Consider the following 16,433-nt stretch of genomic DNA (forward strand, 5'->3'; position numbering starts at 1 on the left):
ATTATTATCATTATGAATTTGTTATTAACTTTAATTTTAAATTATTTTTATGTTAAATTCTAATGAATATTCTTGTTATAATCATATTATTATTTTAAAATTTAAATCAAATTAATTGTTATTTATATTCATTTTCTTTGTTAAAAAATAAAATAAAGTAATTTCAATTTATGTAATTAAATAATTATATGTAAAAAATATTTATTCCGTACATATACAAATAATATGTCATGCAAAGAAAAAAAAACCGTAATATTTAATTTAAGTCAAATGTTAAAGAGAAAAAGAAATTTCGTTTCTCAATAATAAGCCCCATAACTTGTGTTTGGTGTCCTTTGGCGCCAAAAAAAATTTCCTTGGTTCCTGCGGAGACATGAGAGAAGGTTCTTCCATGGCTACCCAAGCTCTTCGTCCTCCTCACTTCTCCGAGGTTAGTTACGCTTCTACACTTTCTTTCCTTCAATTAATATATGTTTTTTTTTATTCATTTGTATGCTGACTGTGACCCATAGGAGAAAAGACAAATCGATACAAAAAAAAAAAATAATAATAATAATAATAAAAGAAGATACGTGAAAATTTAAATCTGAATTTAAGTGTGTTGTAGGAGGTAGACAGAAATTGTATTTCCAATTTTTCGTGGGTGTTCCTGTTCTTTAGTTTTCTAATGGTATTAGGGATATTGTTTTAACTTCTTTATGATGCACTGATTTGTGTTTTTTAATGTCGAATGTTTGCAAATAAATTTTTTTAGTTTTTGGGGAATTTGCATGTGTATGTATGTTTAAAATTGTATGTAGGCATAGTTTCAAATTGTGGTTCGCAGCTCAGGTGCAGTAGCTGTGGTTTGGGATGTCTTCACAATCTCATCACGGTTGCAATTGCAGCTGCATTAGCCACATTTGTTAACAACTGATCACTGTGATTGTAAATGTTATGTGTGTGCGGGTTATGGGTGCACATTTAAGACTGTTTCTGTGATTAAGCTTTTTATATCTTCTATTTGCAAGGCTATGTGACATATGTTCATTTTGCAGGATGTAGCTTGGCTTCCATGCTGGCTTCAGAGTCTTGGAACAAATGGGTCTATTGAATTTGTTAAGGAGTCTCAAGCCCCTTCCAACCATGAAGCACAGGTACTGAATTTCTCTTTTTGAGTTTATCCTTTTATTTTTCTTGTGTGGGTACAATGGAGTCAAGTCGTGTTTGCTTTTGAAGTTGCTGTCTTATATTCTTTTGTGCTTGTGCTTCTATGTTAGTTTGAATTTTTCAATAAAACTTGTTTCTCAATTAAGAAATCTGATCTCATGTATCATATTTATCAGCCATGAATGATGTGTTTCATATATTACTGGATCATAGTTGCATTTGCCTGAATTTATAACACCATTATAGATTCGGATTAGGAATGGAAGCATACTTCTTAAAGACATGATTCTTGACTTTGTTTGAGAGCCTTGATCTCTCTTGCAAGCATCTAATTATCTCCAAATGAATGTATACATACACATTCGAGGGAAGGGATAGGATCTTTGGGTAATAGGGAATTATGAAGAAGTTTATAATCAAGTGTGTCCAGGCACATATTTATAAAGTGTCATGGGACATACCCTTCATGACAAGTTTCAATGGTTCATACCATACTTGTTCATGAAAAATTCTAATAGTTCCACTCATTATGAATTCAATACAACTACAGGCTATATTCTATTCTGGTACACTTTACGGATGATATCCAATATCTATAGATCGGAATATGAATATTCTAGGATACATTAAGATACTATCAATGAATGGTTTTATTTTAAATCAACAGAAGCCCAAATCAGAGAAAATAATTTTTTTCTATTATCTAGTAACTGAAGGATTGATGATTGATTTTGTATTTATAAATTCTAGTTATACCTGAGTAAATATAGTTGATCCTTTACATGGATATAGTATAGTCATGATAATGAATATTTAATTGTACAAAGCTGTTTTTCTTGTTTACATTTTGTTAAGTCATGTATTGTTTCATAGTTAATTCAATTTCCACTCTACATTTATGTTTGTCATTCAACTTTGAAAGTCAATTGGGAATGTTAGATTGGTCAAATTCTTTGTTGATGCATTCTCTTTTAAATGAACAAGGATCTAGGACCTTATCAAGAAAATGGTAATGATGGCAAAGACTTCAATGCTATATCAAGTGAAGAAGGTAGATATAAAAGTTGTCATTTATTCTTATCTGGAGATAGTGGTTCACCTGTGAGTGTTGCTCCATCTCCTGAAAATGTGAGTTTCTTTTTTCCTTTTTCACTTGTCTAACTTTCGCATATATTTTCATTCAACATATGGTCCTAAACCAATGGTATCGTTTTGGTTCATTTTCCAAATATGTGTTTTAAGTGTGACTGTTGGCCTAATATATATAACACTATAACTGTCACACACATCCACAATTTCCTAAAAATACTAGTCAGATACTAATAATTTAAATCCATAACTGCCTAAAGACTAATCTCATAACTGTCCTATCAATGCTACTTGGTACAGCAGCAAACATGTCCTCAAAGGTGAATTGAGTGAACTACTTTATCATTAACTAGTTTAGTTTACACCAACGGGTCCACCAATTTAGAACGACAATTGGCTACACCCTTGTAATGTAATACATGATCATTGTCTTCAAAATTTATATTCTTCTTTTTCCAATCCATGGTAGCTCTACAGTAGGTCTCCAACTATTCCACTCCTAGAATGAGATCTACCCCATTCAAGTCCAACACAAAAACATAAACTACTATTGTATACCTTCCCACTTTCACCTCTAAAGCCTTGCAAACCCCTTGAGATGTACATTTACTTCCAAAACCCAAGAAATTTTAACATTGACCTCTGACCTTTCACCATTGAAGTGACTTGATGTTAAATTGACAGTAGAATCAAACTTTTATATTTTTAAAATTAGGAGATTAAATGTCTCTATTTTAAAAGAGTGATGCTACATGGTACGAATGTATTTTAGACGAAAAACTACGAATCCACGTTTTAACATATTATTGGATAAATATTAAATTAAAAAAAAAACTAAGAAAAACAAGGAGTCTGGCAGAATTCATGGATAGTTATCTTTTATTCAGTTTTCTTATGATATGAATTCGTACTACATAGCATTTTTTATTTTAAAATACGGGGACAAAAATTGCAGACTGAAACAATAGGGAGACCAAAAGTACTATTTAGCCTAAATTTTGTTTCTCAACAACTAAGTAAATTACTTAGACTGTTTATATCATTTAAAATTATGTGTTCATTTGATCTAATTATATTTCACTGAAGCAGGTGTTTCACTTTAGTCTACATCTTTCTTCAGATGTTGATTCACTCTTTTGCCCAATCCAAGATTTGAGTGAATCTCATGATGTAGTTATACCAAGTAAAGTTTTGTCATTGCAACCTGTTCAACCGTCTATCGATTTTAGAGAAAACAAGCATTCCATGATGGATCCTCTTTCCTGTGAACCAGATGTATCGGTTGCTTTCATCCCTGAAACTGTGAAAAAGGATGCTTCAAAATCTCTCATTGATACAATTGATTCTATTGGACAACAGAAAGAAGGATCTGAGGTTAAATGTTCTGAAGATGCTGATGTCAGTAATGCAGTTGAACTCTCTATTGCTGCATCTGAGGCATTGGTCATAAATGATCTAGTGAAGATGGACTCAGTTTCAGAAACAATGCATACAGAAGCTGTACTTGAAGTTGCACTTCGTGTGAAGCAGGCACGGCTCAAGGGGTTAGAGGATGACTTCCAATTCTCTAATGAGGAATCTGACTATAGTGATTCTCTTTCTGATTTGAATGATATCATTATGGAAGATGCGTATGAAGATATAGGCTTATCTATTGGTGTTCCTATTGAAAATAATCTTTGCAATTCAACTATATTTCAAGCAAAAGGTGTGTCCAATGTTGAAAAGGGTAGTGGATGCAATAATAAACAAAGTGATGATGAGCTTACATATCAGCTTGCCATTTTTGATGATAAATCTAAACAAAAGCAGTTAGAGGTTAATGTGGAGAGGGAGATGCAGCAAAATACAGACTCACCTCGTCATTCTTTACATTGTGAGAAGGAGATGCATTCTGATGATCCTGGTTTGGGTGAAAACACTCTCAATCCCTTTGATAATAGTCTTCCTATATCTCATCAATGCATAGAGAATAGTACAGATGTTTTGGCCCGCAACCAGGTAAATTAGCTTCTTTTCCTTATTGGGGAATTTTACTCTGTATTTTACTGAATTTTCTCTTGTAAAAATGACTGTTGTCACTGTTAGTGGATTGCTGTCTGTTAGTTTGTTAGGTTGGTGACAGGTATCCCGTATTCCTTTTGTTGTACTCTTTATCATCTGTATGAATAGTTGCACCTCCTTTTGTGCATCTAGGAATATCAATATATTTCACATTCTATTATGGTATCAAGGCAATTTGCAGATATTTTGACTAAAGCTATCTCTCCCACTTGGTTTCAGTATTTCTGGTCCAAGCTCAGAGTGATGGATGTTCATTCATCTCACCCCTGCTGAGCTTAAAGGGGGGGGGGGGGGGGGGTAATTAGAGTATAGAATTTTACTCTATTGACTGTTGTCTCTGTTAGTGGATAGCTGTCTGTTAGTTTGTTAGCTTGCTGACAGGTGTCCCATATTCCTCCTGGTGTACTCTAGAGTACCTTCCTTTATACTCCTTAGCATCTATATAAATAGTTGCACCTCGTTTTGTACGTTTAGGAATATCATTATATTTCACATTCTATTATTCCTTTCCCTTTTTGTTTCACTTGTCTAGAGAAACATCCACATTTTGGAGGCTTTGATACCTTAAAAAAAACCAATTATCCCAAAATCTTAAGTTGTATGGTGAAGATATATGAATGGTTTATATGTTTTATATCTTTACCATATTCAGTGCAACTGAAATTGAAAAGAATGAATAGATGGACAATATAAAATTTTAGCGGTCTCATTCTTCGGTATTGTTTGGCTCCATTATTTCTGATCAACATTGAGTATGTCATCAGTATTACTGGATTTTTCTTTAAAGTAATTGACACTACCTTGATTTCTGCTTTCCAGACAGTTGGGTTGACTATGATTGATTTGAATTCAATCAGACCTCCAAACAGTGTCAACTCGTCACTTGATGAGAATTCTGGAAATTTCAGTAAGTTTTAAGAGCTTTCTCATCTTTTTTATTGCCTTTCTTTCTCCAGTATTTAAAGCTTATCTGTGTTCCTTTGTTAAATTATTCAGAGGAGAATTGGGCAACTTACCCAGCTCAAAAAAGATTTAGAAGCCGCTGGTTAGGGGGCTGGACATGTAAGGTGTGTTTCTTCGTTTTCCTTCACCTATCATTTCTTTAATCATACTAATTTTATCCCCGTCTTTTGATATTCTAGGTAACATATGAATTCATTTGAGTCATGTTTATTTAAGAAATGGTGAGATCTTGTTGAATCCAAAAGGCTATTGCTTATTTTGGAGAAGAGGGGAGATGTGGGGATATTAGCTATTATATTTAGACTTTATAATTGTTAAACACAGCACATGTTTTAATCTGTATTATTTGACAACAATTGGCATTTATTAGGGATTTCATTCTACAATTACTGTTGTCAATATAAGCATACATGTGTGTGGTCAATATTCGATACGCAATTACCAAACCTAATAATAATAATGCTTTAATCTTTGACAATTAACAGGTCACACTATGATGTAAAGAAAAAACAACCATGTAGTGAAGTTGAGGTTATTGTAACAATTTAATGCTGCGAACTGTTTTATATAAAACCAAGAGATTCATAATAACTGAATTCTGACTCAAGCATTGGTTTCTAATGTATTATAGTTATATACTATTGTGGATATATATATTTGATGATTCTAAAATCTTAAAAAATGGTGAAATATTACGAGTCTTAGAAGTTAACTGTTTCTTTAGAAGGAGCTTTCTGCTAATTTCTTTTTAGTAAAATCTAGAAGAAAAATATTATCTATCCTGAGTTTTTTCTTTGCCAAAAATCATGATGTTGGTTGTCATAATTTTGCATGTTGAAATGTTTTGCTGATTATTGGGTATAGTTGGTATGCGATGGAAAAGGGATTGTTCATAGAATTTTTCAATGTCTATATAGAACTTTCAGTAAATTACCACTGAGTAGGGATTGGCTAGCTATCTATTCATGGTTGTTGGTTGTATTCCTCCTTCAAGAATGCATTAGCGTTTTAGTTTGTTTTTTCTAGTTTACCATCACTGGATGAATGCTTTTGAATGAATACTTGGCTGATGGAACAAAAAGAATCTAAGCATAATTTGATTTTATGCATAATTTGATTTCCATCTATGTTAGTGGGGTACAATTCCATATCAACTGCTTGTGTGGCTGTGTAGAATGCTAATTTTTCATCTATGGTAGGTGAACTTTTATTCTGGTTGGAGGCAAATTCCCATCAGATCAAATTCTTTCTTTTTCCAAGTGCCTGCCCTTTGTTCCCTTTTGTTGGAAAGCTGTCTTAATTGTACCTCGAGCCCACCTTAGTTGTGGTCTTTTTGGGATCTGTCTTAATTGCCGCCTCCATAGAGGTGGTTTAGCCCCATGTCAACTAGAAAGCTTTAAAATCTTGGGCTATCTTTACCTTACAAGCCAGTTTTTGGGAGTTGAGTTAGGCCTTAAGACCAAATTCTAAGACTTTTTTACTTGCTGTCCATTGTCCCTACATTTTTATTTTGTTTGTTTTTCTCCTCAAATTTGCATTCCTTTTGTCAGATGATTTATATTGCAGTTATATATTCTATCGTGGATTTAAGCATCTTGATAAACTGTTTTATTTTTCATGGATATTAACTACTCTGTTTCCCTCTTGGAAGGAATTAAATTCACCCTCATTGAATCGGAATGATGCAAAATGTATTCCAAAGTTTTTTGTCAGAGAGACAAGCTTTCTTACAGAATCTGTAGATATTGTTCAAGATGAGAATTCTTGTGTGCTGAAACATGACCCCAACTGTGCCATTGGTTCGCAGCTAAGTATGCCTTCTGAAGACTCACACGACAAACCTGATGAGAGCATGTTGCAGTCTCAAGATGTGATCAGATGTTCTAGTCTATTGTCGACTGATCCTCTTTGTTCATTTGTTCCGTGTAGCCTTTCTTTAGAGCATGTCAATAACAATACTTTTATTGACAAAAAAAATGATACTGAGGATTTTGTGCCATCCAGCTCTGAATTTAAGGTGGACAATTTTCAATTAAACTTGGATAATAATGTTAAATTTAGCTGTAGTGATGAAAAAATTATGTCTCTACTAGATGGGATTCAGGGGAATGATATTCGAATCACCGAAACAAAGATGGTTGAACAAATCACTGGGAATTTAAAAAGGGCTGAACATGCTTGTCTCAAGAATTATAGCATGATTGTTCAAAACCAAGATCTCAGCCTAAACTATAATTTGACAGAACTTCCGACTGATCAGAGTATGGGTAGTGCTGCCTCTTTTGGCACAAAGATTTCTGAGAGCCTATTGGCATCCAAGCATGCAGATGGAAACAAAACTGAAAAAAATAATCAGCATTTGGTTGATCACAAGTCAATTATTGAAATAACAGATGACAAGAGTGGTGATGAATTAAAAGCAGCAGATGCAAGTAATATTTCAGCAGAATCATTATCTGACAGGAGATCGCCTCTTATTCTAAACCATAGGATACGCCGGTGCTTGCCGGGCCCTGTGAATGTTGCAAATGATATCAGTGTAGAGAAAAATATGAAGGAGCATATAGTACCAGAAACTGTTGATCAAAATCAACAGAACAAGAATCCTAATAAAATGCTGGTTGAGTGCAATAAATTCCACAGTGGACGTGTTAGAGTCAGAAAGCAAGTACGTTTCTCAGAAAAAGTGGAGGAACCTCATCCGAAAAGGAAGTTATCAAAGTTGGAATCCTCACATAAAAGAAGTAAGTCTTTAGTTCAATTGTCTAATTGCCAAGACCTAACCATCTATCTCAAAAGCTTAAGTTGTCAGGTGAGCTTGTGCTCCAAGTGCCTTTGGGCTTATCGTGTGAATAATGCATAAATCCACCTAGATTGTGCCTATATTTTGATTCTATTAGAAGAATATAGGACCACTTGGTCATAGATAATCTAATATAGAAATACTTGTGGGTAGAGGATTTGTCCCTTAAGGCCTTAACTGCTACTCACTCTACTTCTCTGGGATTAATCTCATGCCTTTCAGCTGTGAGGATACCTTGCATTCAGCAATAAAACAAAAGACTAATATCATATCATGAACCAACTATCCAGAAACCTTATGTTGTTAAGTGAAGACACATGAATTGTTTTATATTACATCTCTATTCTCCAATAGGAATGTATTTTTCAGTTTTATCTATTGGGCTTTACTTATTTTCTGATAATGTAGGTTCATCTGTTAGAGCAAAAAGGCGACGAGTTTCAAAGTCATTGACCACTTCTGTTCCGCGAATGAAACATTCTTCGACAAATTATTGCAGAAGTGTGGTAAATGACTTTATGTTTCTAGGTATAGAGTTCCTTCTCACTGGATTATCCAGTCAGAAAGAAAGGGACATGGAAGCACTTATAAGGAATTCTGGTGGGGTGGTTCTTTATGATATTCCCTCTTGCCGAGACCCAGGGGGCAAGAGAAGTTCAACCTCATCTCACTTTCCCATTATTCTATGTATGAGAAAGGTTTGTTTCTAATGATCAATATAACTTTTTGTCGTTTATCATGATATTGATGCTTACAACTTCTGCTAATTGTTTCATTGCTTTTTCTTTGTTTCTCTCTTCATTATTTATTAATCTCTTGCATCCCACTTTATGCAACTCATGCTTAATTTCAACAATTAAAATGCATCCGACAGGTAAAATTACACACAAGATGAGTATCTAGTAATAAAGGCTTGTTTGGTCTTTATATCTGCAAATTATCAATTATCATTAATAATTATGATCATAATTGTTGTAAAAAATTCGTAATTTACCCATTATACACCCATTATTAGAGGCATTATCTCTGCTTACAGAATTGCTCTCTTTTCTACTCCTTATCCAGATATAACTGTTTTTAATTTTTCATTATTTTCTTCTATGAATCTTCTGTATAATGAGGTCTTTCCACGTATAGAAATTTGAACACGCTGATGTCTTATAATTTCTTTTGCTGGTGAAGCAGAGTTTTGAATTAATTTAAAAAACCATTTGACCTAAAGGCTTATGCTGTTTAGTGTAGTGCAAACTTTAGCAAAAACATGTGGAACAATAAAATCACTTGATCAACCAAGGCTTAAATTCAATGTCAAAGAACACTTCACCTTGAAGCTGAATATTTTATGCCAGCCTCGAAGAATATTTTCTTTTTCCTTAATTTAATTAATGGACAATATACAACATTAATTATTATATTTCTGTCATAATGATTGCATTGTTTAATGAAGTCTGTTATTTGTCTCAGCTGCAAACCACCAAATTCTTGTATGGTTGTGCTGTTGGTGCCTCGATATTAAAAGTGGATTGGCTAACTGATTGTCTTGCATCCGGAACCATTTTGCAACCTGAAAAGTAAGTTGTATTATCACTGATTTAACTTCTGCTTCTCTTAAAATATATTTACCATGTTCTTTGACGATAAGTATGAACAAAGTGGTTCACTCCCTCTCACCGAAACAATATTAATCTGAATATGAATAAGTTTGAATAATTGAACAGTAAATGGATGATTCTCAGATTTTGAATATGCACCCCAAGCATATGCTTTATAAAGAGGCACTCCTTGGTCACAAGGAAAGTTCCTTTGATCACTAAGACATTCTATACCCTTTTTCTTTAACTGAATTCTCTCTCTATATTCCCCCTTACCTATGCTCTCCTTTGGGTCAGCGGGTGCCTAAGTGACCACACCCACGTGCAAAGGTCATTGGAGACACTAGTGAGAAGAGTAAATGTTTTTAATTTAACTTGGAAAATGGGTAAAGGAAGACTAAACTTGACATTGGAAGAAATTTCTAAATAAGATCTCATGATGAATAATATGCCTGAGAATTTGGCTTTTGACAGTGTGCGTCATGTGATCTATGTAGTGGTCCTCACATGGTGAAATAAGGCTATTGTTATGGTTGTTGTTTTTGGTTTCTCCTGATAGCTCTTTAGAGTGCATATGCCAATCGTTGCAGAAATAATTTTACATTTTTAGCCACTCTAAATACAGATTTTGTAAGTTTGACTTATTTGCAATATAATTTCATTTGGTGTTTACATTAATTGTTTATATTGCTTTCTAATCACACCTTTAGTATTCTTTTACAATGGTTTAGCTGTTGCTAAGGAGATGATTTTGTTAATTTATAGATCTTTTGTTTACAATGTTTTTCGAATATGTGGATGTATTTGACATTGTCTCCAATTTTAATGATGACTGTTGTTATGATGATCTTGAAATCCTTCTTCATAGTTTAATGATTCTGGTTTTCCACTGTATTAGATACATGATTTTTCCAAATCGACATGACATGAAGTGGACGAGGATTGGGACGGCTATTCATCAAAGAATCCAAAACCTTATTTTTGAAAGAGTTGGAATTCTGCTTCATGGGAAGCCTAGTTTCTGTACCAAATTGGCATGTATCATCAAGGTAAGATCCTTTTACCTTTTCTTTTCTTCACTCATCTTGTGTTGACCCTTGATATGTCCTAAAGTTCCATTTTTTACCAATTCTTATTCATATTTTATGTTTTAATTTATTTTAAAAAAACGAAGACGAGAGTTTTTCTTTTGGTTCAGTTGACCACAATTTAAGTTTGAATTGCTGAGTTTCTAAAACTAATCTGTATTTTATGATATTCGACATTAATCTGAAGTTATCTTAATGTACGACTTGAATTTGAATTTAGCAATGCAATGTAGGTGTGTAGGTACTAATACAGATTACACTAATGGTCCTTTCATACAATATCTCTAACATTTTTATTAAACTTCTCTGTGCGTGCGTGTTTATAGCATGGAGGTGGACAAGTGTTCAAAACTCTTCAATGGTTGGGACGGAGTAGTGATGAGAAAAGTACTTTGGTTGGGGCTATTGTAGTTGAAGACAAGGCTACAACATCACGCCACCTGAAGCACTGCGCCAAGGAGCAGAATATTCCTATGATGGTAAGTAGTGATTACATATTTCATATTTACGGTGCCCGATATTTGTAAAATGAAGTTACTGTTTGTGAAAACAGGTTCATGAGTTCTCTCTCTCTCTATGTATATATATATATGAGGAGTCCACTTACTCCAAGAGTATATATATATGAGGAGTCCACTTACTCCAAGAGTAAGTTTACTTATACTTATTTTATTCAATAATTCATGTTTTACATCAAATTTCAATGATTTAATCGTTGAACTTTTAATACATAGATCAAGTTTGCAAAATTTAAATAAAGTTAAAAATTATTTGATATTTCATTACATTAGTTTTAATTGACAGATAATCATAAAAATATTTTATACATTAATTTTAAGTGGATCCCTTATATATATATATATATATATATATATTTTAGTACCATGGTATAGGCAAGATTATCCTTTGATTCTGTCGAAAATTAGTCTCCCTCAGGACCTTAATTGCAATAAGGCTACCTCTCTCAAGGTTGCCTTTTTATCAAATTCAAAACTCGAACTTAAGACTTTAAGAGCCAACCATAATACCAGTCTGATCAACAAACCTTTGAGTGTATGTATATATATAGATATATAAGGAGGGATCCACTTATTTCATTCAATAATTCATAATTTATATTAAATTTTAGGCTAAAAACCTATTTTGGTCCTTTATAATAATTGTTTGTTTCAATTTAGTCCCACTTTTAATTTTTGGTCTCAATTTGGTCCCTAATAAATTAATTGGTTTCAATGTGGGACATCCGTCAAAATTATTTAAACGGAGTTAACTGTTGGCCACATGGATGTCACGTAGATGCACAGGTGGATGCCACGTGGATGTCAGATTTATTGAAAACACCTGGAACCAGAACAACCAGAACGGGCCGTTCTGGGTGCACACTTGTGTGTAAATTTTGCATCTGAAACGGGCCGTTCCAAATACAAAATTAACACGCCACGAGTTCAAAAGAACGGCCTGTTCTAAAACCAGAACGCCCTGTTATGGTTTCAAAACGGCCGTTCTGGATGAAGAATAGCCTGTTCCAGAATTATAATAATTTTGAAAAATATTTTTTTATGATAAAAATTTTAAAATTATTTATTTTTATAAAATACAATAGTGATAACTTTTCGTTTTTCTCTTTCTGTCTGAAGAAATATTTAAGTGTTACTTAATAATTTTTTGCAACTTATTTAAAATTAGAGGAATAAAATGATAAAAATTAATAGGATAAACATAATAAAATTATTAATTTGTTTTCTTTTAGTGTCTTCTAAATTTTTACACTCATTTAAAACAAAAATATTTTATATGTTATTTTGAATTAATTTAATGAAATATCATATGATTTTTAATTTTTTAAAAAAATTTATAAATTTGATCTATATATGAAAAGCTTTTTAATTTAACAATTAAATTTTTAAAAATTTGATATAGAACATTAATTATTAAGTAAAATAAATTTATCAAGACTTAATCTTGAAGTAAGTAAATTTTTTCTTTATTAAAAATGGAGATAATTTTACCACAAAATAAAAAATAATTAAACAATAAAATAAAATATAAAAAAAATATATTAATGTATTTATTATATTAGATATAACAAGATAATTAAAATATAATTAATAATATATATTTTATTAAATTATTAATATTTTATATATAAAAAAAGAATGAACACAATTTTAGTGGGGGCAAGTGCCCCCACTATGATTAACTTAGATCCGTCCCTGCATGTGGTTGTGTGGTGAAATGTTAGTCCTGTGTATCCTCTTTCTTTACTTCAAGTTCTACCTCTTCAAGAGCAGGTTGTTGTTGTTGGGGTACATCGTTAATGACTTCAATAAAAAATACCATGTCATTTCATCCTTTACTGTATAGTGTCAATTTGGTAGTAAGTGGTTCACTCTAGTTTGACTAATAATGAAATAAAATCTATTACCATTGTCTTTAGTGATACACTGCATTGTCCTTAATGATACACTGTATAGCCCAACTGTTTAGCAATTGAAGTTATCAATTTCCATTGACAATATTACCAAATCCAGTGTTTGAAATATTTTGTACCTTGGGTCTTTTTCCTTCTACGATTCACAACCGTGAACTATAATTATTGACAGTTTGTGTTTAATAGTCTGGAACCAGAACGACTCGTTCTGAAACCAGAACGACCCTTTTTGGTTGCACTTTTAGTGTGTTAATTTTGCAGATGGAACGGGTCGTTCCTGATGCAAAATTAACACACCAAGAATGCACTCAGAACGGCCCGTTCTGGTTCCAGGTGTTTTCAAAAAAAAATTGGCATCCACGTGGCATCCACCTATACATCTACGTGGCATCCACGTGCATGTCACGTGACCAACAGTTAACTCTGTTTAAATAATTTAGACGGAAGTCCTACATTGCAACCAATTAATTTATTAGGAACCAAATTGAGACAAAAAATAAAAGTGGGACTAAATTAAAACAAACAATTATTATAAGGGACCAAAATAGGTTTTTAGCCTAAATTTTAATAATCTAACCGTTGAATTAAGAGTTCTTAAAAAATAAGTCTGCAAATTTTTTAGAAAATCGAAAATCATATGATATTTTATTATATAGATTAAAATCAATGTATAAAATATTTTTATGTTTATCTTTCAATTTGAATTTATAAAACAAACTATCATATAATTTTGAAATTTTTTAATTTGATCTATGCATTATGAATTTGTTATTCAATGATTAGATTGTTAAAATTCAATATAGAACATAAATTAAGTATAGTAAATTTATCTAAACTTACTTTTAGAATAAGTGGATTCCTTATATATATATATATATGTTTGTGTGTGCTTTCTCAAGTTAATCCATCTCAATTATCATGCTCACCCGTTGTATACTTCATATATATGTTTGAGGTGTGGGTGTTTCTGAATTTTCTGTTGATTTTCTGTTGCAGCCTTCTAGTTGGATCATTAAGAGCTTATATTCTGGAAAGTTACTTCCTTTCACGGAAGAAAAAAATACACTTCCTTTGCCATTTATCAAAGTCTCGGACGTCCCAAATTCTTCGGATATGAGTGAAGAAATATAAACTATCATTTCAGCAGATTTATTAACCCAGATTATCAATGATGGCTTGGAGAGCGATTGGAACATTCTTTATACATCTCAAATTTTGAATTTTTTTTAAATAAACATCAATAATATTAAAAAAAAAATTGTGGGAGAAGCACACCGTTAAACAAGTGTTGTTGAAAAAGAAACTTGAAAAGAAAAAAAGAAACGTGGTCGTGGTCCCAATTAGCACGGTCAAGCATGCTTTTTGACCTTTTGAGTTCTTGATATATAACACGACAATATGCTTATACACAAGGGATATATTTTCTAGGAATTATAATATTAAAAAATTTTAATTTGGTTCTACTTTAATTTTTTTATTTCAATTTAATCTTAATTTATTTAAAATATTTCAACGTGGGACTTCAGTTTAAATTTCATAGTGTTAAATATTCTTGAGAATTATGCCCATAATTTCAAATTAGGACTGTAATTTTCACGTTTAGTGTTAAATTTTGGTGAGAGAGAGCTTTCTTGTTCTTGTTCTTGTTCTTTGTTCTTTGATCACCATTAACGTAGGAAACTATGGCACGTTCACCTCTACTAGATATCGTGAGCATCATCGGAGGCTCGCTCTTCATTACGACCTTCATCCAAAGCTATGAGAACAGTAGCAGCAACTTCCAGGGGGTGTGAAGCCGACCACCTCCTCTCCAACTACCCCTGATCTCCGGGCCCACATTGTCCGCTACCACACGTAGCTTTGTGAGGTCGACCACCTCCTCTTTAGCTACCGCTCCAAGCCTGCCTGCTTGCCGGCCTTTGCCACGCTTTACGGAAACGAGCATTGCCGGCTAGCGCTGCACAACCTCCCTAACGAGGTCTACACCACGAAGTGGGACCTTGTCATGATCGACATGCCCAAGGGGTACTTCGCGGAGACTCGGGAGGATGGCAATGATCTTCTCCGCCGCGATCATGGCCTGGGACAGGAACTCTCTCACCAAGAACCACGGGCGTGATTCTTACGAATATTTAACACTATTTGTAAAATTTGGACAAAAATTCTATATTGAAATATTTTAAGTTAATCGGTTAATAATATTAACATATAATTAACTATATAAAAATTCATATAAATTGAAAAATCTCATGTTTAATCTGATCATTCATCATGAAATTTAATTATCAATATTTATTCTTTTAACTCTCAGATTACAAAATCCTCACTAAAAATTATATATTAAAATGAAAATAAAAAATATATATATATATATATATATATATATTATTAAAGATAATATATCTTTTTTACATACACATTATTTTTTTTACAATTTTATCTCTATAACTATCTCTGAAATTACTTTTCCTGTTTTCATAATTTTTTTACTTAGTTTTCGTTCTTTCTTCTTTTGCTTTTTAAAACCACTCATACAACTACCGAAAACTTGTTCATCATTCACTCTCTTTTTTAACTACTTATTCATGGAGTACTTTTTTACGCCAGTATATATAATAACTTTTGTTGAAAAAACTTTTTAAATATATTCCCTAATTAAAAATTATAATTAGTTAATGCAATATTTAACAGGATTGTTTCAGTCAACTACATATTGAATTTGGTAAATATTACATTTAATATTAATGTTAAAAGATAATAACAATGAGTTAAAAATATTTAATATATATATATATATATATATATATATATATATATTTAATATCTAATTAAAAATATAGTAATTATGTGCTTAATTATATTTTTAGTCCTCCAAATTTGAAGTATATATTTTTTGGTCTTCCAAATTTAAAATTTGTATTTTTTAGTCTCCAAATTATAAAAATAAATATTATTTTATTCTCTCAAATTTAAGTTAAATATTTTTTTCTCTCAAATTTAAAACTTATATTTTAAGTCCTTGTAATTTCAAAGATACTATTTTAATAATCTCTCAAGAATACTAATAACATAATTATAAGTGATTAATTTTCTATAAATTTTAAATGAATAATTAAATATATACTCGTTTAATAATGAAATAGAGACAAGTGATAACATAATTAGTATCCACGGTACCTGCACTTTAAAAATGTTAAACATACACTTAATTATATATAAAATAATTTAATTTAATTTACTTTTACACTAAATAT

At 31.9% G+C, this 16,433-nt stretch overlaps 1 protein-coding gene across 2 annotated transcripts; it reads left to right on the forward strand.

Annotated features, from left to right (window-relative positions):
- The first annotated feature begins 299 nt into the window (after window positions 1-299).
- LOC109806119 (uncharacterized) lies at window positions 300-14,591 on the forward strand. 2 transcript variants are annotated; one of them, XM_083065647.1, is made up of 13 exons: window positions 300-430; window positions 1,038-1,136; window positions 2,134-2,277; window positions 3,328-4,239; window positions 5,122-5,209; window positions 5,299-5,369; window positions 6,917-8,009; window positions 8,477-8,766; window positions 9,533-9,639; window positions 10,559-10,709; window positions 11,075-11,227; window positions 11,302-11,396; window positions 14,176-14,314. In XM_083065647.1, the coding sequence occupies exons 1-12, from the start codon at window positions 374-376 to the stop codon at window positions 11,374-11,376; spliced, it is 3,240 nt and encodes a 1,079-aa protein (XP_082921773.1). In that variant the 5' UTR covers window positions 300-373; the 3' UTR covers window positions 11,377-11,396; window positions 14,176-14,314. The 2 variants fall into 2 exon arrangements, with proteins under 2 accessions (XP_082921773.1, XP_020224080.1); XM_020368491.3 differs by lacking the exon at window positions 11,302-11,396 and having other exon boundaries at window positions 14,176-14,591.
- Window positions 14,592-16,433: the final 1,842 nt, after the last annotated feature.

The sequence above is a fragment of the Cajanus cajan genome, chromosome 10 (genome assembly GCF_000230855.2).
Source record: "Cajanus cajan strain Asha chromosome 10, NIPB_CcT2T_4, whole genome shotgun sequence".
Lineage (NCBI taxonomy): Eukaryota > Viridiplantae > Streptophyta > Magnoliopsida > Fabales > Fabaceae > Cajanus > Cajanus cajan.

Excerpts from the sequence above, each read along its gene's own strand:
- LOC109806119 (XM_020368491.3), top strand. The coding sequence starts at position 374 with ATGAGAGAAGGTTCTTCCATGGCTACCCAAGCTCTTCGTCCTCCTCAC. Across the intron at positions 4,240-5,121 it reads ATGTTTTGGCCCGCAACCAG|ACAGTTGGGTTGACTATGAT; the intron begins GTAAATTAGCTT and ends TCTGCTTTCCAG. Across the intron at positions 11,228-14,175 it reads AGCAGAATATTCCTATGATG|CCTTCTAGTTGGATCATTAA; the intron begins GTAAGTAGTGAT and ends TTTCTGTTGCAG.